The sequence below is a fragment of the Aethalodelphis obliquidens genome, unplaced genomic scaffold, assembly GCF_003676395.1.
Source record: "Aethalodelphis obliquidens isolate GAN/ISIS:26980383/991018 unplaced genomic scaffold, ASM367639v1 scaffold5, whole genome shotgun sequence".
Taxonomy (NCBI): domain Eukaryota; kingdom Metazoa; phylum Chordata; class Mammalia; order Artiodactyla; family Delphinidae; genus Aethalodelphis; species Aethalodelphis obliquidens.
In genome coordinates this window covers 14,314,134-14,339,954 of record NW_020837949.1, presented here as the reverse complement: position 1 = coordinate 14,339,954, position 25,821 = coordinate 14,314,134, and the positions used below count along the sequence as shown (strand labels likewise).

The 25,821-nt window shown below is 36.9% G+C and overlaps 1 protein-coding gene across 6 annotated transcripts in view; it reads left to right on the top strand.

Moving 5' to 3' along the window:
* The window catches only part of UBN2 (ubinuclein 2), an 89,478-nt gene that overhangs the window by 15,491 nt on the left and 48,166 nt on the right, over window positions 1–25,821 (top strand). For all 6 annotated transcript variants that reach the window (XR_003431860.1, XM_027101772.1, XM_027101769.1 and 3 more), the window contains exons 3-7: window positions 10,530–10,631; window positions 15,572–15,709; window positions 16,615–16,718; window positions 18,744–19,233; window positions 24,155–24,225. Coding sequence is in view for 5 of the 6 variants with exons in the window: in XM_027101772.1 (XP_026957573.1) it covers window positions 10,530–10,631; window positions 15,572–15,709; window positions 16,615–16,718; window positions 18,744–19,233; window positions 24,155–24,225 (905 nt within the window). In the remaining variant the exon portion in view is untranslated. The remainder of the gene's footprint in view (window positions 1–10,529; window positions 10,632–15,571; window positions 15,710–16,614; window positions 16,719–18,743; window positions 19,234–24,154; window positions 24,226–25,821) is intronic.

Here is a 25,821-nt window from a genome sequence, read left to right as displayed (position 1 = left end):
TAACATCAACAACTGGAGGAGGCCAGAGAATTTATCAAGGCAGACTTTGATGCTACTGCAGAGTGTATTTTTGCCACAGATGCTGAAAAAGACAGCAACTCAACATAGGCCCAGTAGGGAAGACGTGATAATATAGTCCTTTGCCAATCTGTCTTGAGTTCCTTTAGGTGAATTTTAATATTTGTGGATTTAAAAAAAAAAAAGGAATTCCCTGGTTGCCTCGTGGTTAGGATTCCTGGCTTTCACTGCTGTGGTCCTGGGTTCAGTCCCTGCTTGGGGAACTGAGATCCTGTAAGCCGCATGGTGCGGCCAAAAAAAAAAAAAAATTTTTTTTTTTTTATGGGTTAACTGGTTTGTGCCTTTTTGGCAACTGTCAAAAATTTGGCTCCACTTTATATCATTTGCGTATCACTGGATTTCAGCATAATTGGGGAACTAGAGAATTGTAAGCTGGAGAATAGAAAAAGGAAGGTAGGGCAGAGGGCAGGCTGGGGACTTGGAGTTTTCCCAGTAAGGCCAGAAGGTGAAGAAAAGTAATCCGAGGCCAGAAAAACTGTGCTCTGTTGGCCTCTGTGATGCAGGAGGGAACTGGGATGTGCCAACAGTAGTGCTTTGGCAGCAAGCCAGTATTTGGTAGAGCAAAGACAATGTAACCCTGGCTAGTGGAGAGGGATTTAAGAAAGAACCACCATGGGCATGGGTGTGTCGCATATAGTTTATCCAAAACTCTCCCTGCAGTGGGCCTGGGAAGCAGAACCATATAAGGAGTCAAACAGTAAATGATGTTGAACATTTGATGGTCCAGACCTAAGAAAAAAAAATTCCTTGAATGGGTAGTACATGCACTTAATAAAAATTTGAAAGATACAAAAGATAAAATAATGAAAAGTAAATCTACCTCCTACCCCTAACTCCCAGCTAATCAGCTCCCTTCTCAGAAATAATCACTGAGTTTCTTGCCCAAGAGATCTATGTATATGTAAGCATTTACATATTTCAAAGATATTTTTCACTATAAAAGAATATATAAATACAGATAAACAGAGAGGAAAATAAAAATCAGCTAATCATCTCTAAGCCCACTTCCAGGCATAACCACTGTTAATAGTTTGATGTGTACCCTTTTAGGGCTTTTAAAAATGCATATGAGCTTATGTACGTCCTCCCTTGCACTTTTTTTAATCACTTGAGTATTACATGAACACATTCCAGTTATTAAAAACAAATTCAAATATACATATTAAGCCAAAGTCTTCCTTCACCACTGCCTCCAGTTTTATCCCTTCCACACTGGTAATGGTCATGGTTATCTACGTGTTACAATTCTTTGAGCATTATATATATAATATATAGCTGTAGATGTATATTGTTGTGTTTTTCTTAAATGAGATCCTACTATTTGTATGATAGTTGAAAAAGCAGTATCTTGTTATGTTAATGTTGTCTCCATGATTACCAGTTAGGTTGAACACTTTCAGATGCTTAGTGAACATCACTATTACCTTTTCTGTGAATAGCCTGAACTATACGTAACATCTGGTGAACTGCTTTTGTTGCCCTCTATATTATTAAATATTCTTCTACCACACTTTTAAAATGGCTGTTAATATTGCATAGATTTGTCATAGTATATATAATTTATACCTTTATCATTGTTATGATGCTTTAATTGATATGATTTTTGGGAAAGCTTATACTTCTAAGATCCTATTTTGAGAGCCTATTTTAGTCAGATTAATACTGTTATAGTTAAGTAAAAGCATTAGCCATTTTGGTTACTGTCATTGACAAGAGTCACATTTACTTATTTAACCATTTTATTGCATGTATTAGATATGGACTCAGAACTATTAATAACTGCTATCTTTTCCTGTGGTTAACTACTGGTAGCCTTGCCTAGACTTAAATGTTCCTGAATCTGTCTACTTACGCATAAGTTACTTGGACTTCTGCATGTGTCTTGTTGGGCCCATTAAAACAGAACCCATTTGTTTTTCTAGTTTTCCCTACGTAAATCTTTTTTAGGCAGCTAGTTGTGCCTAGACAAAAAATACGTTAGGAGAGCAGAAAAAGATCATTGTGATTTTGAGTAGAAAACATCCAGGAGAAAAGGTTTACAACTTGGGCTGAGGGACTTTCTTGGTGGCGCAGTGGTTAAGAATCTGCCTGCCAATGCGGGGGACACGGGTTCGAGCCCTGGTCTGCGAAGATCCCACAAGCCACAGAGCAACTAAGCCCGTGCGCCACAACTACTGAGCCTGCGCTCTAGAGCCCGTGAACCACAACTACTGAGCCCGTGTGCCACAACTGCTGAAGCCTACCCACCTAGAACCCGTGCTCCCCAACAAGAGAAGCCACTGCAATGAGAAGCCCGCGCACCCCATTGAAGAGTAGCCCCCGTATGCCGCAACTAGAGAAAGGCTGTGTGCAGCAACGAAGACCCAACGTAGCCTTAAACAAACAAACAAACAAATAAATTAATTAAATTTATTTCAGAAAAAACCCCCAAAACTTGGGCTGAGCAGTAAAGGGTGGGAGAATTCAGAGAGGAATAAGAGATTATTCCCAATAAGGGGGAAGCATGAGGAAAGATAAGCAAGTGTGCTTGGGAGGAGAGTGGATCTATAAACTGAATGGATTGAAGTGTTCAAGTCAGAAAATCCTAAGAAAAAAGTTGGAAGGGTGGTTTGAGCCAACATTTAGAAGGTATTTAATTACTGCCTTATTAAGGGGTTTGGATATATTTTGTAATAGGTAGGATGCTTCTGAAGCATTTTGAGCAAGGGAATCAGAGAAATATTAGATATTAGGCAGGATGAATTGAGAATCAATATGAGGAAGGAGAAGCTAATTAAGGCATTCATTACATTTAAGTGAAAAACAATGGCCACGATTATAAGCAACAGCAGTTAGAATGGAGAGGAAGCTGTCGATGTGAATAATCATATGAACAAAGGTTTGTGGGGAGAGAGAGTTGAAGTAGAAATAATAAGGGTTTTTAAAAATCATCATTATTGAAGTATAAATAAATACAGTTCATTCACGTATATAATTTGGTATATTTTGGTAAATATACATAGTCCTGTACCCACTACCACAATTATGATATAGAAAAATTTCATCACCCCAGAAAGTTCCCTTTTATCTCTCTACAGATAATCCTCTCCCCTTCAGCCCTGGCTCCTGGCAACCTCTGATCTACTTCCTGTTTCTGTAGATTTTTGGTTTTTGTTTTTTCTTTTTCTAGAGTTTCCTATAAATGGAATCTTATAGTCTTTTTGTACATGGCTTCTTTCACTTATTATAATGCTTTTGAAGTGCACCCATGTTTTGCATGTTATCAGTGGTTCCTTCCTTTTTATTGCTGCATAGCGTATGGATGTACCGCAGTCTGTGTATCCACTTACTGGGTGATGGGCACTGGATGGTTTCCAGTTTGTGGGTGCTAAGAGTAAAGCTGCTCTAACGTTGGAACACAAGTGTGTGTGTGAACATATGTCTTCATTTCTCTTGAGGAAATATTAAGAGAGGGATTGTTAGGTCACATGATAAGTGTGTGTTTAACTTTATAAGAAACTGCCGAATTGTTTTCCAGAGTGGGTGTATCATTTTGCAGCAGCAATGTAGGAGAGTTTGGATTGTTCCACATCCTTGTTAATGCTTGCTGTCATCAACCTTTGTAATTTTAGTTAATAATGAAGTTTTAAGGCAGAAAAATAGACTTAATAAAATGGAAATGTCAAGTGGGGGAAGCTAATTTGGAGATGATTGACAGCAGGAACACTGGTTTGAGTTTTGGTATTGAGTTTTATGTGTCTCCAAGTGGAAAAATGACCTCAGAAGTTCTATCACTTCTCCTACAGGACTTTTAATAGAATGATACTTTGGAGTCAGATGGTCATGAGTTTGAAAATTGGCTCTGTTACTTTCTCTATGAGCTTAGACAAGTTATTAGTTTTTTCCAAGGTTTAGTTTTTCCCGTTTGTTAAATGGGAAATAATATATGGTTGTACTTAGAATAGGTGCTAATGCAAAGTCAGCGCTCGGTGGATGGTGGCTGTCATCATTATTATCATGATTGGTAATTAAATATATGTTTTATGCCCCCACTAACTTGTGACTTTCTTGCAAATCTCTGCATTTTTTTCTTTCCTAACTCATCTCCCCAACTGTGTTCATTCCCCACCACAATGGCCAGAGTGATTTTGTTAAAGCACTAATCTTACCAGGTTACTTACCAGTTCCAACACTTTCTGTGGCTTCCACAAGTGATTACTTCCACTCATCCTTGTCTGGGCATAAATATCTCAGGAAAGCCTTGATTAGGTCTTCTGTTAAAAAATCCAGTACCACCTATAATTCCCTTTTTACCATTTATTACTACTATAATTATTTAATCTTTCCCTTCTCCACAATACTATGAATATAAAATCCATGAAGGCTGGCACTTGGTAGGTGCTCAGTTACTTTGTTGAGTAGATTATCTTCTTTTAACTTCCTTTAGGGCAGAGACTTCATATTTAAATCTAAGTTCCTTCTGACATCTAACACAGCGTTCCGCAACCTTTCTGGCACCAGGGACTGCTGTTTTTCCATGGACACATGGGGGTGGGGTTGGTTCAGGTGGTAACGTGAGCAATGGGGAGCAGCAGATGAAATTTCACTTGCTCACCCACTGCTCATCTCCTTCTGTGTGGCCCGGTTCCTAACAGGCCACTGCCTGTTACCGGTCCCTGGCCTGGAGGTTGGGGACCCCTGATTTAACATATTGCTTTCTTTTTTTTTTTTTTTTTTTTTTTTGCAGTATGCGGGCCTCTCTGTCGTGGCCTCTCCGGTTGCGGAGCACAGGCTCTGGACGCGCAGGCTCAGCGGCCATGGCTCACGGGCCTAGCCGCTCTGCGGCGTGTGGGATCTTCCCGGACCGGGGCACGAACCCACGTCCCCTGCATTGGCAGGCGGACTCTCAACCACTGCGCCACCAGGGAAGCCCTCCTTTTTTTAAAAATTAATTTTTATTGGAGTATAGTTGATTTACAATGTTATGTTAGTTTCTGCTGTATAGCAAAGTGAATCAGTTATACATATATTCACTCTTTTAATAAATTTATTTATTTATTTATTTTTGGCTGCGTTGGGTCTTTGTTGTCACTCTTTTAGATTCTGTTCCCATACAGGTCATTACAGAGTATTGAGTAGAGTTCCCTGTATTATACAGCAGATTCTTATTAGTTATCTATTTTATACATAATAGTTTGTATATGTCAATCCCAGTCTCCCAATTTATCCCTCCCCTCTACTTTTCCCCCTTGATAACCGTAAGTTTGTTTCTACATCTGTGACTCTATTTCTGTTCTGTAAAAAGGTTCATTTGTACCATTTTTTTAGATTCCAAATATAAGTGAGATCATATGATATTTGTCTTTCTCTGTCTAACTTACTTCACTCAGCATGACACTCTCTAGGTACACCCATGTTACTGCAAATGGCGTTATTTTGTTCTTTTTTATGGCTGAGTAATATTCTTGTATATATGTACCACATCTTCTTTATCCATTCCTCTGTCAGTGGACATTTAGGTTGCTTCCATGTCTTGGCTATTGTAAATAGTGCTGCAGTGAACATTGGGGTGCATGTATCTTTTCAGATTATGGTTTTCTCCAGAGATATGCCCAGGAGTGGGATTGCTAGATCATATTATAGCTCTATTTTTAGTTTTTTAAGGAACCTCCATACTGTTCTCCATGGTGGCTCTACCAATTTACATTCCCACCAACAGTGTAGGAGGGTTCCCTTTTCTCCACAGCCTCTCCAACATTTATTGTTTGTAGATTTTTTGATGATGGCCATTCTGACTGGTGTGAAGTGATGCCTCATTGTAGTTTTGATTTGCATTTCTCTGATAATTAGTGATGTTGAGCATCTTTTCATGTGCCTCTTGGCCATCTGTATGTCTTCTTTGGAGAAATATTTAGATCTTCTGCCAATTTTTTGATTGGGTTGTTTGTGTTTTTGATATTGAGCTGCATGAGCTGTCTGTATATTTTGGAGATGGATCCTTTGTCAGTTGCTTCATTTGCAAATATTTTCTCCCATTCTGAGGGTTGTCGTTTCATCTTGTTTGTGGTTTCCTTTGCTGTGCAAAAGCTTTTAAGTTTAGTTAGATCCCATTTGTTTATTTTTGTTTTTATTTTCATTACTCTAGGAGGTGGATCAAAAAGTTTTTGCTGAGATTTATGTCAGAGAGTGTTCAGCCTATGTTTTCCTCTGAGAATTTTATAGTATCCAGTCTTACGTTTGGGTCTTTAATCCATTTTGAGGTTTTTTTTGTGTATTGTGTTAGAAAATGTTCTAATTTCATTCTTTTACATGTAGCTGTCCAGTTTTCTCAGTACCACTTATTGAAAAGACTGTCTTTTCTCCATTCTGTATTCTTGCCTCCTTTGTCATAGGTGCATGGGTTTATCTCTGGACTTTCTATCCTGTTCCATTGATCTTTATTTCTGTTTTTGTGCCAGTACCATACTGTTTTTACAACTGCAGCTTTATCGTACAGTCTGCAGTCAGGGAGCCTGATTCCTCCAGCTCCATTTTTCTCAAGATTGCTTTGGCTTTTTGGAGCCTTTTGTGCTTCCATACAAATTGTAAAATTTTTGTTCTAATTTGATAAGGATTGTGTTGAATCTGTAGATTACACATATTGCTTTTTACAGCATACATTTTTTTTTTTAATTTATTTGGCTGGGTGTTAGTTGTGGCATGCAGGATCTTTTAGTTGCAGCATGCGGGCTCTTAGTTGTGGCATGAGGGATCTAGTTCCCTGACCAGGTATCAAACCCAGACCTCCTGCATTGGGAGCATGGAGACTTAACCACCGGACCACCATGGAAGTCCCTATAGCATACTTTTTTTTTTTTTTTTTTTTTTGTGGTACGCGGGCCTCTCACTGTTGTGGCCTCTCCTGTTGTGGAGCACAGGCTCCGGACGCGCAAGCTCAGCGGCCATGGCTCACGGGCCCAGCTGCTCTGCAGCATGTGGGATCTTCCTGGACCAGGGCACAAACCCGTGTCCCCTGCATTTGCAGGCGGACTCTCAACCACTGCGCCACCAGGGAAGCCCTATAGCATACATTTTTAACAGATACTTTTGAATCTAAGTAGTAGTTCAAAATAAGCTATGTAACTTAGTAGAATTATTGAGTCAAATATGATGAAGAGTTTTAAAACTTATTTTAGTATATTTCCATTTTGGCATTAATACTTCATAGAAATTTTAGAAAACATAGTAGAGACAAAAGAAGAAAATGTAAGCGTATGGCAGAATTTCTTGGCAGATGCTTTCAGATCGCTTTCCAAGGGTTTTATTGGTAACTCTTATCAGCAGTGTTTGAGCAGTCCTGTTTCTTCTCCATCTTGCCAGAATTTTAAAAGTTTATAATTTGATAGATGAAATTGGTGTCTTACTTTAATTCCATTTATTTATTAATTGCTCTCCATTGAGCTGTAATGTTGCCTTTTTCATATTAAATTCATTCTTGTATTCCTGTCATATCTATTTTAACTCCTATAACTTTAAATATATTTAATATGTGACAGGGCTAGTCCTCCTCATTAGTTTTTGTCTGTGGATTTTTATATTATTAGAACTCTCTCTTTTTTGGGTGAAACATTCCCTCGTGTGTTTAACTGCTTGTGTGTTACTTTTTCTTGGTAGAATAACTTCTAACACACAAATATCTTTTTCCTTTACTTACTTCTTATTCTCACTGTAATTCTGTAACCTAGTGTAAGAGTTCCAGCTTGCAGACCTAGCATATGGAAAAAATAAGGACACTTTATTTATGTGTTGCATTTAAGCATATACATGCGTTTTGTGTGTGTGCGCATGTGTGTATGTGTGTGTAGGTATGTTTAAGTTGCCAGTTGGTGTCTCTTGAGAAGCATTGTTCTTATTCTGAGTTATGCCTTCAGTGGTCTTATTTAGCAAAATAAAAGGGTTGCCACCCTGTGTTGGTCTCCAAAATTGTTTTTGGAACTTGTAAAATCTAAAAACATGAGAGCCATTACTTTATCTCACACCAAAATGACCCTCTTGGTGGTGATGGTATAATAGAAGTTTTGGTCATTGAAAAACATAAACTGGAGTCATAGTTATGGGGATTAGGTTTTTTAACATCAGTATGCAATACAAACATAGCATTTAGTCAGAATTACCTTTACAAATTAATTAGAAAGTAAATGGTACCATGTTGGAGACTTTTCTCAGTAAGTCCATCATATTTGTTTTTTTTCACGTAAACACTGGAAAAGATCATTTCTTTACATGGAAATAAGATGAAACAATTTGCTTTCATTTAAGAGCCATGTTGCACAAAACTCAGCCATCTTTCACCAATTAGAACCAGTGACACTGCATTGAGAGACATGCACTATGGGAATTGAAACCAAAGGAGAGTCATGTCTTGCAGATTTCACCAGTTTTTGCATACATTCATTTTTTATTTTCTTGTATGTCTATGTGTATAAATAAATCTAGGACATTAAAAAATAATTTTAAGATTAGTTTGGATTTACAGAAAATTTGCAAAGAAAATATAAAGAGTTTCCATATAGTTCTCATCCACTTTCCCCTGTAACATCTTATATTTGTAGAGTAGATTTGTTACAACTAACAAACCAACATTGGTTCATTACTATTAATTAACGCTGCATTTTATTCAAATTTTACTATTTTTCCCCTAATGTCCTTTTTTAGTCCCCGGATCCCAACCAGGATACCAGATGACATTTAGTTATCATGTCTCTTTAGGCTTATCTAGACTATGCCAGTTTTTCAGATTTTTGTTTTTGATAATCTTGACAGCTTTGAGGAACACTGGTCAGTTATTTGTAGAATGTCCCTCAGTTTAGTTTGGTGTTTTTCTTGTTGTTTAGTTTGTCATGATGTTTATCTCATGGTTAGCCTACAATTGAGGTTATAGGCTTTTGAGAGGAAGACCACAAAGGTAAAGTGCCATTTGTGTCTCATCATGTCAAGGGTAATGCTATCAACATGACGTTATCACTGTTGATGTTGACCTTGATCACCTGGCTGAGTAATGTTAGGTTTTTCACTGTAAAGTTACTTTGTCTCCTCCTTGTCATACTGTACTCTTTGGGAGCACGTCCCTAGGTACAACTTACATTCAAGGTGTGAGGGGACTTAAATTCAACCTCCTGAGGGGAATTAATCTGCAGAAATCATTTGGAAATTCTTCTAACAGGTTTTTTGTTGTTGTTCTTAGTTTTATTTATTTATTTATTTTTAACATCTTTATTGGAGTATAATTGCTTTACAACGTTGTGTTAGTTTCTGCTGTATAACAAAGTGAATCAGCTATACGTATACATATATCCCCATATCTCCTCCCTCTTGCGTCTGCCTCCCGCCCTTCTTATCCCACCCCTCTAGGTGGTTACAAAGCACCGAGCTGATCTCCCTGTGCTATGCGGCTGCTTCCCACTAGCTATTTTACATTTGGTAGTGTATATATGCCCATGCCGCTCTCTCACTTCATCCCAACTTACCCTTCCCCTTCCCCGTGTTCTCAAGTCTGTGCTCTAGGTCTGTGTCTTTATTCCTGTCCTACCCCTAAGTTCTTCAGAACCATTTTTTTTTTAGATTCCATATATATGTGTTAGCATATGGTGTTTGTTTTTCTCTTTCTGACTTACTTCACTCTGTATGACAGACTCTAGGTCCATCCATCTCACTACAAATAGTTCAATTTCATTTCTTATTATGGCTGAGTAATATTCCGTTGTATATATGTGCCACATCTTCTTTATCCATTCATCTGTCGATGGACACTTGGTTGCTTCCATGTCCTGGCTATTGTAAATAGAGCTGCAATGAACATTGTGGTACATGACTCTTCTTCAGTTATGGTTTTCTCAGGGTATATGCCCAGTAGTGGGATTGCTGGGTCATATGGTAGTTCTATTTTTAGTTTTTTAAGGAACCTCCGTACTGTTCTCCATAGTGGCTGTATCACTTTACATTCCCACCAACAGTGCAAGAGGGTTCCCTTTTCTCCACACCCTCTCCAGCATTTATTGTTTGTAGATTTATTGATGATGGCCATTCTGACTAGTGTTAGGTGATACCTCATTGTAGTTTTGATTTGCATTTCTCTAATTATTAGTGATGTTGAGCATTCTTTCATGTGTCTGTTCGCAATCTCTATATCTTCTTTGGAGAAATGTCTATTTAGGTCTTCTGCCCATTTTTGGATTGGGTTGTTTGTTTTTTTTGATATTGAGCTGCATGAGCTGCTTGAATATTTTGGAGATGGATCCTTTGTCAGTTGCTTCATTTGCAAATATTTTCTCCCATTCTGAGGGTTGTCTTTTCATCTTGTTTACGGTTTCCTTTGCCGTGCAAAAGCTTTTAAGTTTCATTAGGTCCGATTTGTTTATTTTCTAACAGGTGTTTTTTAATTTTATGGAAACAGCATGAGTACTGAATCAGTCTAACATATCTGTTCTTCACAGGGTGGGAAGCCCCGTAAACACCGGAAGGATCGGCTACAAGATTTAATCGATATAGGCTTTGGCTATGATGAGACAGATCCATTTATTGATAATTCAGAGGCTGTGAGTAATGTATCTTTAATATAGCAGCAATTCTTTATTTGGATAGTAGAATTCAAGGAAAAACTAAATGTTTCAGCAAGTGTTTTTACTAACTAATCCCCTTTCAGTATACATCTAAATTGTTTCCAGTTTTATGTGATTACAAATAGTTGAGCATCTGTATACATTTCTCTTTGTGTACTTGAGTATGTATGTAAGATAATTATAGAGTATAAATATATGTGTAGGGTAGATTTCTAGCAGCGGGATTTATTGATCAAAGGGTATTTACATCTTGAATTTTTATTGATATTCCCAAACTTGGGCAGGTATATTTTTGAAATGACTTCCAGATAAGAACCACGTGATCTTGAAGACTGGAGCTATTGGGTTGAAGTTAATCTGGCACATGTCTTTAAAATGTACTTAATATTTTTATTGCTGCCAAACCTTACTACAGTGGCGGTAATTGAATGCCAGGCCTTATCACTGTCTGTTTTGATCAAGCCCTACAGCTTTTGCACTGGAATCCTCTTTCTCTTATAAAAGGAAGAGGAATTCAGGAGAGCATTTCAGGACTACAGCAGTCCATTGATCACACAGCAAATAAATAAAGGCATGTCTTGTTAGGTGGGTCGGTAAGGTATATGTTCTTACATTCTTCTCAGTGTAGTAGAGTAATCTAATCCCTGGATTATATCCTCTGCAGTGTTCAGTGATTACTTAGGATATACAGAAAGTGACCCTAAGGCCGCTGTTATACTACCTACAAATTAGTACCTCTTTTTCCTGTTACTACAGTGCTTGGTTGTGTAGATGATGACAAGGCATATAGTGGTAGGAGAGTGATAGGAAGGACTTCCAGCATAAGGCTTACAGGATACCCTGTCATACTCCTGTGTTATTTTGGTGTCCTGATATAAGCTGGTTTACAAGCCTAGTCTGTAGAAATAAAATGTTGACAGTGCCTTTGGAGTAGAGAGGATTTCCTGTTACCAAAAATGTTGTCAGCCTTTTTGTAGGTTAGGGCATGGAATGTTTTCAACAGTATTGACCTTGATTTGGCATTCAAGTCAAAAGCCCTAGATTCTAGACCTCACTTGGTTTCTAATTCACTGTGGACCAGGAGCAAGTCTTTTATTTTAGCATCACCCAGTTTTCTCTGTTATGAGTGGCTTGCCCAGCAGAATTTGTACTCTGAGACTCAAGATAATGACATGCTGAAAAGCATAATGCAAGTATAAAGCATTGGTACTGGTGTTAACATTATATGTAAAGTAGATTTTTGAATTCTAAGTAACCCAAGAGGGAACTCAACCATATATAAATGGACATTCCATGTACTCAGGTTTACATAAATAGAATTTTTTAAAAATTAATAAACTTGGGACTTCCTGGTGATCCAGTGGTTAAGACTCTGCACTCCCAATGCAGGGTGCCTGTATTCAATCCCTGGTCAAGGAACTAGGGATCCTGCATGCCGAACTAAAAAAAAGAAAAGATCCCACATGCCACAACTAAGACCCTGTGCAGCCAAATAAATAAATAAATAAATGCTTTTAAAAAATTAGTAAAGTTAATTTTTTTAGAGCAGTTTTAGGTTCACAGCAAAATTGAATGGAAGGTGCAGAAATTTCCCATATACTACCTGCCCTCACAACACAGCTTCCATTATCAGCGTTCCCCCACCAGAGTGGTATACTAGTTACAGTCCAAGAACCTACATTGACGCATCATCACCCAAAGTCCATAGTTTACCTTAGGATTTACTCTTGGTGTTGTACATTCTATGGGTTTTAACAAATGTGTAATGACATGTACCCACCATTATACTGTCATACAGCATAGTTTCACAGCCCTAAAAAAGTATGTGCTCTGCCTATTCATCCCTCCCTAACACCTGCAGCCACTAATCTTTTTATTGTCTCCATAGTTTTGTCCTTTCCAGAATGTCATGTAGTTGGAATCATATAGTATGTAACCTTTCATAAATAGCATTTTTAATGTTTTCCTTTGTAGCATTCCAAATATTTGAATAAAGTGTTTTTCAAACAGATTTTTATAACCCATAATTGGACCTGTGTATCAGTTTAGAGACTGTGGCCAGCATTTTTAAAGAGAATAAAATAGAATAGAATAGGAGCTGTTAACAGTAAACCACTGGTACATTTTGTGATTTTTATTATGTGTGTGTGTTTGTACCATGCACTGGCTTTTGATGTGTAGTATATTTTCCACTTGGGTTGTGGTGAAGAAAATTTGAAAGCCACTGCTCTAATAAATAAGGATAAATTTTATAGGTATAAGTTGTATAAGTTATACAATTACTGACATTTATAGGACAAGTTAGGTCCCTGTTTTATACGAGGAAATTGAACTAAAGCACAGGTTGTTTATTGACTTGCAAAATAATTTTGTATCATTGTCCTTAATAGATTATTTGGTTCTCATTATAATTCAGTAATTCAGACATAAAACACTTAGGAGCCAACCAAATAATTCTCTGTTTTTTAAAATGATTGTATTGCCAGTTGGCCATTTTTGTTTTTTTTTTGCTGTGCCACGTGCCTTGTGGCCTTGTGGGATCTTAGTTCCCTAACCAGGGATTGAACCTGGGCCCTCAGCAGTGAAAGTATGGAGTCCTAACCACTGGACCTCCAGGGAGTTCCCACCAGTAGGCTTTCACTGTTCGTATATTATTCGATAGAGAGTGATAATAATCTGGTTCTAATTAACTTTCAGAATTGTATACTACTTACTACTATAATATCTGAAAATAAATGCTTTTGAATATTATTTTTAGTCTAACACTTATGCTGCCAAATTTTTAAAAGACCGAAAGAAAATGTTTTTGTTATTGAGAAATAATAATAATACCAGACATGAGTAATGCTTTTATTTAGGTTATCTCTTTTAAATTTCACTAGAACTTTCTGAAATAAGTAATATTGTTCCTGTTTTACAACCTTGAAGTATTGATGTTAAGTGATTTATTCTGGGTCACAATAGCTAGTTGTTGGCAAAGGATCTAGTAAGTCTGATTCTCAAGTTCAGTGATCCATTGCCTCTTAATACATCGTACTTAAAAGGCTAAATTATACAGAAGTAGAAATATAATGTACATGTGAAACTTATGTAAGGTTATAAACCAATATTACCTCAATAAAAACAAACAAACAAAAAAACCCAGAATATTTCCTGTACCTTACAAAAAAAAATGCTTGGCACATTTATAATTCACAGTGCAGTGAAGGCTGTGTATTAATCCTTGCTCTGTCACTTATTGGTTGTGTCACTTTAGTGTGGTTGTCAGATTTAGCAAATAAAACTACAGTCTACCCAGTTAAATTTGAAAAAAAAACAAAAACAAAAACAAAGGCTAAATCAAATATGCATAAAGAGTTTGTTCTCCTGAAAAGTGTTCTGATAGGGAAAGCTCAGCAGAATACTGCAGAAGACAGACATTGAACATCCACATTGCCTGGTAACTAGTGATGAGTGTGTTTTCCACATGAGATGCTGCTTGGTATAGTGGATGGGCTGGGAAACAGTCAGTGACTCTGCCATAAACTAATAAAAGTACTCTGGCAAGATTCTTAACCTCTCTGAATTTGGTTTTCACTTATAAAATGGGAATATTTATTTTCCTTACCTCAAAAGGGTATCAGGAAGATCAAGTGAAATAATTTATATGAAGAAGCATTGAAAATTATAAAGCAGTATACAAGTATATGTAAGCAAAAAGTACAGGTGTATTTATCTTATCATAATGACACATTTTCAAAATAATTACTACAGAGCCTTTTCACTTTTAATCCTTTACTCCTCACATCACTCCTTTACTTGCAGATAGTACTGGGCCCTTTCTGAAGGTCTTGCCTGTGGGTCTTTGTACAGTAGTAGCCCCTCAAGTGGAGCGACAAGAAAGGAGTTCATTCCTTTTTTCTTTTTCTAACTTCATTCCTTTTTGATTCAATATGATTAAATGTACATTCTTACTTTTTCCATTTTCCATGTAATTTAAAATGATACAGGTTAAAATCATAACTTTTATACTTAGCCTTAATATTTTTAGAATAACTAATATGTTCTGTATATTTTTTGCCCATGGCAAAGAATTTTCCTTACAAATATGACTTTCTTAAAGACTAATTATGTAATATGAAGAAAACCCTTAAATAGAGTTCTGGGGAACCCGGTAGCAGGTATCTTGCTTTTGTTAGATAAGTAGTTCCTTTTTTTCTCTTTTGCCATGAACATCTTCATTTAGTTAAGACTGGCCTTCCATTTAATGATTGTTTTTTCTTCATCTTCATCAGGTGAGATAATGATAAACCTTAAAATCTAGGCTTAGAGTACATTCAGACTGATTTAGACAATTTGAGTCTCTTTTTCAAAGCCAGGTGCCTCGCTCACTATGGGCCCTCGGTGTATGCTTACCGAACAGGGCAGTTCTTTTTCTACTTCCCTTTAAAACATATATATATGCTATTTTTCTTTTATATGTTTAAAAAATATTCCCTACTTAAAAGCTTAGAGCTAAGGCAGAAGAAATAACCTTTATTTTTTATAATCTCTTTATGAATAAAATTATATACCAATATGGTAAGAAATGAAGTTCATTTGCTGCCTGGACATTCAGTCATTTGTTTTAACTTGTTTCAGTTTCTCATCAGAATCATTTGTCATTAAGAATAGCAGTGATCCTTCAATTTTTCTCGGCAGATGATACATTTAGAATCTGCTTCAGCATTCCAGAAGTTCATTTCTTAAATATTGAATGATCAGAGCTCATTTCTATTCCAGATAGTAACTTTTTCTTTATTTATTCACAAACATCCTCATTGCAGTTAGTTTTGCAGTTAAGATTTAAGGAAGATTCTGACATGGTGATTGAATTTCTTTGACATATTTATAGAATTAAAGATAAGATATATCTGAAGCCTTTTTTTTAAACCTAGTATGACGAATTAGTTCCTGCTTCTCTAACAACAAAATATGGAGGGTTTTATATCAACACTGGCACTCTCCAGTTTCGCCAAGCTTCAGATACTGAAGAAGAAGATATTACAGACAACCAAAAGCACAAGCCACCCAAAGTGAGTTTATCCAACATTGGAACAGTAATGAGAGCATTCAATTAAAAGGATATATTTTTTGATTTTTACTTGTACTTTACAGCTGTGAATATAAGGAAAAGTAAAATGCTAACCATTGTTTAATGAATTTATAGTTAATTACATGCTTTAAAGTAAAATTATGTAGATATGGGGAAATTTATTTTTATATCATAAAATTCTATTATAATTCTAATATAATACTTTCTTTTAAAACTTCTCTCTCCATATCTAGTCTAATAATCTGTTTCTGGATAAGGTTGAGGTTTTAGGATACGTTAAGACTTGATATGGAAATGACTGTTAATAGCTGTTACTTTTCCTAAGATGTAAAGCAAATTTTATAGAATATATATATTGTATTTGGGAAATTAATAGAATGTCCTCAGATAAGCGTTCCTTGAAGTATGAGCCAAAGACATATTTGTACCAGAATCACCAAAATGTTTGTTAAAAATGCAGATTAGGGCTTCCCTGGTGGTGCAGTGGTTGAGAGTCCGCCTGCCCGATGCAGGGGACACGGGTTTGTGCCCTGGTCCGAGAAGATCCCACATGACACGGAGCAACTAAGCCCTTGAGCCATGGCCGCTGAGCCTGCGCGTCTGGAGCCTGTGCTCCGCAACGGGAGAGGCCACAACAGTGAGAGGCCCGCGTACCGCAAAAAAAAAAAAAAAAAAAAAAAAACCCAAAAAGCCTCTACCAAACCTTTAACTGAACCAAAACCAGGGGTGGGAGTTCTCATGGACCCAAAGAATCTGCATTTTTAACAAGCAATTCTTATGTGCCCTGAAATTTGAGAAAAACCACTTGCCCTGGATGCTGGATTGATAACATCAGCAAGTAAAGCAGTAATACTTAGGTAAGTTATGCATTTAATCATTTTGTAGATTCCCAAAATGAAAGAAGATGATATTGAGATGAAGAAGCGGAAGCGGAAAGAGGAAGGGGAAAAGGAGAAGAAGCCAAGGAAAAAAGTACCGAAACAACTGGGGTATGTGAAATTAGACATAATGAGGGAACTAGTGTTGTAGCATGACAAACTCTCCTTTTAGAAAGGTATATTTAGCATTAATTAGTTCAGTTTAGCTGGGTCTAATTTAATACAGTATTTATAAATGTCAGTGACCTATCAACTTATATTTTAATAATATTTATTAATAAGTAGAAGTCATCTTAGAGATTAAGGTGTTTTAGATCAGATTTACAAATTTGTTAAGTATTTTGCTCATTACAACATTTTATCAACAGGAACCAGTTTGAAGAGATGGTACAAACATTGAACATGTTATTTTAATTTTCTTGTACTAAAACTGAGCTTAGATGCCTGGGGATTGACAATTGGCCGTAGTCTTTGTATAAACGGTTTATGGTCGTTTTAATATTTTTTAAAAAGTCATTGATTTTATTTAGCTATTCTTAACGCTTGTGACTAGGTAATGATATGGCCTCTAAAAAACCAAGTAGAATTTCTCGAAAGCCTTATTAAGTCATAAGAGGGAATTCCCTGGCGGTACAGTGGTTAGGACTCAGCACTTTCACTTCTGGGGCCTGGGTGAAATTCCTGATCCCTGGTGGGGAACCAAGATCCCGCAAGCCGCGAGGCACAACCACGAACAAAAAGAAAGAAAGAAAAAGAAAAGAAAAAAAAGTCTTAAGAATAAATGTTTGTACCTTGCAGTCATAAAGCTACCATTTGTCTCTACTTCTCTATGGCTTTTTTTGTAGAGTCAAGGTAGAGTCAAGGGACAAAAACTTGTAAGAGGCTGGGTTTTCCTCCCCTCCTTAGCAGAGGAGGTACATCTGAATTGGGGGCTGTCAGTGTCTCCAGAGTTGATATAGGGAGGTATTTATCCCCTCCTAAACATGAGATTATAGTGATCCCTGAGTCATTAAGAAATTATTAAGAAAAAAAAATATTACTACTGGTTGTTTTAAATATTCATTATTTACAAGTAAACTTCTTTATGAACAAAAACTGTAAGTAATGCCTTTTATTGAATTTATCATTTTCTCAAATTTGTAAACTGATTTCATTCAGCAAATATTTACTAAGTGCTTACTGTGTACCAGACACTGTCTGGGTTTCGGATATATAACAGTAAATGAAACACTGGCCTACCTGTAAGGCACTTATGATCTTTTAGGTTCTGTAGTGCACGTAGAAGCATATAAGCCATAAAATTTAGAAAAGATTTTTTAGAGAAGGTGATAGCTAAACAGAGACCACCCTTTCCTCTTAGTCCCTATAGGGAGAAAGTTGTCATTGAAAATTACACGTATCTATCCGAAAGCCTCAGAACGCTGTTCCTAGAATGGAAAGTGAAAAATGATCAGAAGGTAGTAGCAGATAGAATAGGGTCTGGATAGAAGACATGGTAATGAATGAAGGCTCACAGATTGACACAGACATTTTGCATTTCTTTGGCAGTTTGTAGCACAAACCACCTGGGGTACCAGTGTGAAGGTGTATTATGTAGGTTTCTCTGGTTGTAATCAACTCTGTTTTCAGCAAAAGTGCACTTCTTTACTTCGTTAATTCTTTAGGTGTCTACTTTATAGATGTGCTAAAGAATGAACATTCCAAACAGAGTAGTAAGTTTAACTTCGTATACTTTCATTTCCTTTTATTTTTTTTATTTTGGCCACGCTGAGGGGCTTGCGGGATCTTAGATGCACGACCAGGGATTGAACCTGCGTCCTTGGCAGTGAAAGTAAGGAGTCCTAACCAATGGACCGCGAGGGAATTCCCTAACTTCGTATACTTAATAAACCAGAGCTCTATTCAGTTTTGTTTATTTCTGTTGACGTTATTTCGTTTTCTTCACTCTAATGGCCATTCACCTGCCTTTCATAAGTGACAATCCAGATGATGATGAAGATGCCGTTGTAAAAGTGTAATTTAGTAACAAATTTGCTTCCTCACCTATCAAATGATTATTTTAATTCTGTGCCTGCTTATTGGGGTTTTAACCTTTAAAATCATACATAGCCTAACTGATCACTTTTTTCTTCACAGAGTTGTGGCTCTAAATTCACACAAATCTGAAAAAAAGAAGAAACGTTATAAAGATTCTCTTTCTCTAGCTGCCATGATAAGAAAATTTCAAAAAGAGAAGGATGCATTAAGGAAGGAGTCTAACCCTAAAGTCCCAGTGAACTTCTCGACCTCCTCTCTGCATAAAACCCCCTCTGCTGCTGTGGCATTGGGGAATGATGTCTCGGACTTAAATCTGAATAGTGCTGATCCGGACCTCCCCATTTTTGTTAGCACAAATGAACATGAACTATTTCAGGAAGCTGAAAATGCCCTAGAGATGCTAGATGATTTTGACTTTGACAGATTACTGGATGCTGCTTCTAATGGTAGCCCCCTGTCTGAGTCAGGAGGAGAGAATGGAAACACCACCCAGCCAACCTATGCCTCTCAAGTTATGCCCAAGGTGGTACCTACACTCCCAGAGGGTCTGCCTGTCCTTCTTGAAAAACGTATCGAAGACCTCCGTGTAGTAAGTGTGATAATTTTCTTGTGTTTGCTGCACAAACATAACAATAATTACTTTCAGGCAAAAATAATAACCTATAATCCTAACTACTTAGAAGTAACTTTATTTTCTATATTTCCTTTTAAGCATTGGCTCTATGCATAGTCTTTTTCTTTTAAATATAGTTATAACATGGATAAAAGTTGGTTGTTTTATTATCTCACTTCACTTTATATTTTTCTGCATAGGTTTCATAAATATATACATAGTCATGTAAAGAAAATAGAAGAAAGGTAGGAACAAATAGTAACAATGCAGAAGTGTACTTGAACTTGGTTCCAACTGTTGTTAACAACTAGTTATTCTGCAATCGATTTTACCAGCTAATCAGCAGCTTTAGTAAGCATACATTGTGTTCTCACTAGACAAACTTTTAAGAGTTGAGATTTTAGCATTTCACAGTAGATTCCTCTCCCGATTGACTTGGGTACATAATCTTTATTTAACTAGCTGCAAATCCAGGTATGTCAGTACACTTCTCCCTTTAATCTCAGGGAAATATAATTTTGACTTAAAATGTTTCAAACCTTGCTTAAAATGCCCTTTTTTAATTACTTTAGCATGTTTGTTTGAACCCATGCCATGTTTTAGTCCTCTTTTTTTTTTCTCCTGATTACAGAAGTTGTACACTCAATATAATTTTTTTTTTTTTTTTTGGCTGCACTGGGTCTTCCTTGTGGCTCTCGGCCTTCTCTAGTTGCGGTGCGGGCTTAGTGGCCCCAAGGCCTGTGGGATCTTGGTTCCCTGACTAGGGATCGAACCCTCATCCCCTGCATTGGAAGGCAGATTCTTAACCACTGGACCACCAGGGAAGTCCCAATTTTATATATATATATATATATATATATATTTTTTTTTTTTTTTTTTTTTTTTTTTTTTGCGGTACGTGGGCCTCTCACCGCTGTGGCCTCTCCCACCACGGAGCAACAGGCTCCAGACGCGCAGGCTCAGCGGCCATGGCTCACGGGCGCAGCCGCTCCGCGGCACGTGGGATCCTCCCGGACCAGGGCACAAACCTGCATCCCTTGCATCGGCAGGCAGACCCCCAACCACTGCGCCACCAGGGAAGCCCCCGATTGTATTCTATACTTAGGGAAAGATGCCCCATAATCAGACATTCCCCACCCCCAACAGGGATAACGACTATTAAACTAATTTTTCTGGATTTTAATCCATGCATTTGCAAATATGTTGTTATTAAAAATAATTGTTAGTCGAAGTATAATGTGTGGATTATTCTACAAGTTGTGTCTTTCTTCTAGGGTTATAGTAACCATTTAAATCACATTTTAAATTTATTAATCTCTATGTTGTATTTATTTCTCTTAACTCTTTCTGAATTAGGGAAGAGAGAGATTTATCTAATTTTTCCAACAACTGACTCATGGATTCTGTTTATCAGTTCTATTCTTTTTTCTGTTTTTGTTCTTTAGCATTTCTTCTGAGGTTGTGGCTTATTAAATTCTCTTACATTTTTACTTATTTTAAGGTACTTTATTTATTAGTTCAGGACTTAGAGAGTTGTGCTCAAGTATCTCATTGCCAGTGTTTTTTAGGTTATAACTTGTATTTACCATAGTTTTTGCTTTGTTTTCTTTTTACTTTTTTTGGTAAGATTTTCACTGTCATTTATTTCTAAGTATCTTTTATTTTACTCATGAGCTATTTTTATTTTATTTATTTAATTTTTTTTGGCTGCACTGGGTCTTCGTTGCTGCGCGTGGGCTTTCTCTAGTTGCGGCGAGTGTGGTCTACTCTTCATTGCGGTGTATGGGCTTCTTGTTGCAATGGTTTCTGTTTGTTGCAGAGCACAGGCTCTAGGCATGCGGGCTTCAGTAGTTGTGGCACGCAGGTTTCAGTAGTTGTGGTGCATGGGCTTAGTTGCTCTGTGGCATGAGGGATCTTCCCGGACCAGGGCTCGAACCTGTGTCCCCTGCATTGGCAGGTGGATTCTTAACCACTGTGCCACCAGGGAAGTCCTCTGCTTTGTTTATTTCTATGCTGTATTGTTTGTTGGCCCATAAAATTCTTGATGGCTAGATCTCTGTTGTGATATTTATCACTTGAAGGTGACCCTTTCTGTGCTATTAATGCTTTTCACCTTGAATTCAGTTTTGTCTGATTTTACTGTAGACTCCTTTCTCTTTATTTTTGCATGGTATAGCTTTTCCCATCATTTACCTTCATTTTAGCTCTTTTTTTTTTTTGAATTCTTTTATTTTTTGACTTATTTTAGCTCTTTCTCTTATAGACAGCATGTAAATGGAAATTTGTTTATCAACCTCATCTGAGTCTTTTTTAAGATTTTCTCTTTAAGATTTTATCTTACCTACCACTGTTATAATGATAATGATATATAATTCATCTTTATTCTGTCATTTTCCTTTATATTCTGTTTTATTGTTCCCTCCCCCTCCTTTGTTTTTCATTCTTTTGCTATTTTCTGTGCTTATTTTTTGAAAAGTATACAATCATTTTATTAATCAAATAGGTTTTTTATTTACTATTCTTAACCACTTTATGTATGAAGTGTAGGTATTATTTCCTTTTTATGGTTAACAAACTTAAGTGGAGGTAGGTTAAATAGCTTGGTCAGTCCACACAACTAGTAAGTGGTGGAGCCTGAATTTAAACACAGGGGTTCACCTGACTCAATAGTACATGCTTTTTGCTATCCCATGTTGCCCCTAAAATCTTTAGTTTCTTTTATGTTTTAAAGATGTAATCCAGGTTTTTCAATATATAATTAATAATAACAGCTATTATTTATTTAGCAAAAACCTATACCTTGTATTGAGTGCAGTGCTCCTGGGACCCACAGCTTCACAAGACATCATTTATTGTTCAGGAGACAGTTCCCTGACTAGGCTTAGAATACTGTATATACTGTGGAGTCTAATCCTCCAACAATTATGTGAGGTAGGTAGTATTCTTCCATTTAATAGATGAGGAAACTAAGGTTCAGAAAGGTTAAAGCAATTTCCCAAGGCCACATAATTTTTAAATGGGTGAGGCTTGATGCAAAGTCAGCATTTAAAGGCAGGACCATCATGCTTCATAACTTGCACTCCGTCCACTGTGTTGTATGCCATTCATATTCACTTAATAAACAGAATTGATTAGTAATGAGTGTGTTTCAATCTTGTAAGGTGCTGTTATATCTCATATACTAAAAACTCTTTCTGTAGTAGCCATGCTAGGATTAGAACAGCTACTTCCTAACCTCTTAGTAGGAAATTATCAATAAGAAGATTCATTTCACTTATTAGTATCTGTGAATTCTCTGTATTTTTTTCTTTGAAATAGGAGACGGTATTTTTTTCTTCAGGAGATGAGAATTCATCGTTGCCTAAAATGCTCATATCTGTCTGATAAGGACTTTCTTCTTGTTGCTCTTTTCTCACTTTGTAACATATCTTCCACTGTTCGGCCTCTTGAGTTCTTTTGATTCTCTTCCTTGAAGTTTAGTTTCCATTCTGGCTTTCTTCCTATATTTCTTCTCCCTACACATACCCAGTCTTCATCCTTTCTAAGAAGCACTGAGGCACATCTCAGAAATTGTCCTCCTCTATTTACAGAATGTGATGTTGTCAAACAGTGTAAAATTATCATCTGCCGACTGACAGAGTCAGCATGTGGCTTGCTCAGGTTATTGGATCAGGCCTCTCGATGTCTTACATCTTGGGCATCTCAAGATAAACTATCTTTTGTTATTTCCCCAGTAAATTTTGCTTATGGTACAGTGTCTTGGTTTGCATACTCTTTGTTTCTGGTAAACTGGCTAAGATGACAAACACAGTGATGAAATTATTCTTATCCTCATTGAATTAATTGTTGCTTATCCCTTGATAATGACTGTGGCTAATTTTTTCATTGTTAGTTATTAGGTAGAACCCAGACTGGCTGCAGTAAGCTGAGTATCTTTGTACAGGGTGACACTGTTGTACAGTTGAGGTCAGAAAGCTTCTGGTCTGAGTCCTGGATTCACCACTTACTAGCGGTGTGATTTGGGGGCATTATCATGTAACTTCTGTAAGATTTAGGTTCCTTGTTTGTAAAATGGGAGCTATAATACCAATGCCACTGGCTGTTATGAAGATTAAACATGGTAATGAGTATAATATATAGAATATCAGACACGTTGGACAGTATTGTCTTGTAGAAAATGAGACATCTGCTTTCTCTTATCTTGGAGATCACAGCAAGAATTGATAAACAAACCTTACAGATACTCAAAATACACAAGACACCCATAGCACCCATAAAAAGTCTTATATTTGTAACTTTTAAAAAATATAAATTTATTTATTTTTGGCTGCGTTGGGTCTTTGTTGCTGCATGCAGGCTTTCTCTAGTTGCTGCAAGCGGGGGCTACTCTTCGTTGCAGTGCGCAGCCTTCTTATTGCAGTGACTTCTCTTGTTGCGGAGCATGGGCTCTAGGCGTGTGGGCTTCAGTAGTTGTGGCACACGGGCTCAGTAGTTGTGGCTCACGGGATCTAGAGTGCAGGCTCGGTAGTTGTTGGCGCATGGGCTTAGTTGCTCCACGGACCAGGGATCTTCCCGGACCAGGGCTCAAACCCATGTCCCCTGCATTGGCAGGCAGATTCTTAATCACTGTGCCATCAGGGAAGCCCCTGTGTAACTTTTTAAATTTAGGAAAATTCAGAAAAATGAAATACAGACATAACAGGGAAGAATGTTATGTATGCTAAATTTTGTTTCAGCACTGTTTCATTGCCTGCTCATGCCAGGTAATAAGCTGGGACAAAGTGAAGTTAATCATAGCCCCACCCTCAAGGAGCTTATTCTAAGTAAATAGATATGGAAGCGTATAATGTGTAATGTGTTTATTGAGAGTTATATTGACAATCTTGTGTTTCTCTAGGCTGCCAAACTTTTTGATGAAGAAGGAAGGAAAAAATTCTTTACACAGGATATGAATAATATTCTTCTGGAGTAAGTAATTTTCTTCTTTGATTAAGAAACCTTGAAAATTATTTAAACCTTAAGAAGTCATTAAAAAATATAGTAGGCCTTTGAGGTACAGATGCTGAGTGGTTGGCTAGTCTCATGCATTAGCTCTTCCCTTTTGGCCTCACAGCATGTGTGATTAACATTTGTTTCTTAGCAAAACGATGCTTCTACATACATTGGTTCTCCGGGACCCCTTATGATAATCAAAGCTTCCAGTGTTATAACTGCCAGAGCAAGTGACTGCTGTATGGGTTGAATATTATCCTAGATTTAAATGCATTCTTTGTCACATTATGTGAAAATATCTTTCTGGGACAGTTCTGATTGTTTGTATTAAATTTGGTGTACTTTCCTTCTACTTTGATTCAGATGTGGGGAAAATAATTCCATTAGTATCCAGTGAGGTTTATTATAATTCATACAGACATTTATAGCCAAATGGAAAGTGTGGTTTAATGAAGAATCATTTTTGTGGGGTAGGACGGAGGCAGTGTGGAGAAGACAGATGTTAAGTTGGAAAGGAAAGGGTGAAAGCTGGTTTATGATATAAATTGTATTTAAATTAGTGATAATTTTCAACCTTAGCTAGAGTTTAACATTAATGAAGTTGCACGTTCTAAGACTATGGTCACATAAGCTGTACTTATAAACCTTATAAGGCTTATAAATTTTGACCATGGTTCCAGAAATTGAGTATATAATTGGCTACAAGCAGAAATGGGCAAAAAGGAAGTGGTCCTGGGAAAAGCAGCAAATTCCTCTCTGATGAAAATAATGTATGCCTACCTTTGGTGGTTCAGTAGCATCATATACAAAGAAACAAGGCAGTGTTTCCAATACGATTCCTGTCTTTTAAATATATAATGGAGATAGTTTCTCATGAGATACAAAGGTTGGATTAGCTTATTGGTTTTGATAACTATTTTAATTAATGCAATCTCTCATTCTCCTGAAGTACGTAAAAAATCATTTTGGTCTCCATGGACTCATAAAACACATAACCTAGTATGCTAGTAGCATGGAGACAGGAATTTCTTGTTCCTATTCTTTATTTTAGCCAGGGGTTTTCAGATTGATTCTGTCTGCCTGCAGGTGCTTCCTGTCTGTTCCACCTCCTTTTACCTAGCTCCCTTTTAAACCTTAGATTCAATGAACAGTGTAACCATTACTCATCAGAGCTGTCCCAGATTCCAAAATCTGGGATCTGACTATCTCCTTTTTTTTTTTTTTTTTTTTTAACCTAAGAGCCCTAAGTTTTCTAGATCAGGTCTTTTTCCTGTGACTGAGACAGTCCTTTTTTATTTTACTCTTCTGTAAGGGGACAACTCTTTCTCTTCTGAGAGAATCAAAAAATCATCCTTGGGATATAACATCTCAGAGAAGCATCTCTGTTAATTCCTGCCATGTCTGTCTTAAAACGAATCTTCTAGTTTTCTTGGAGCTCATCTGCTTTTTATTTCACTGAGAGTGTGCCTCTAATTCTACAAGCCCTAGTGTTCAGAGTTGAATTTTTTCCCTTTTAGTGACTACTTTCTTATGCCCCCTTGTCTTCTTTTTTTTTTTTTTTTTTTTTTCATT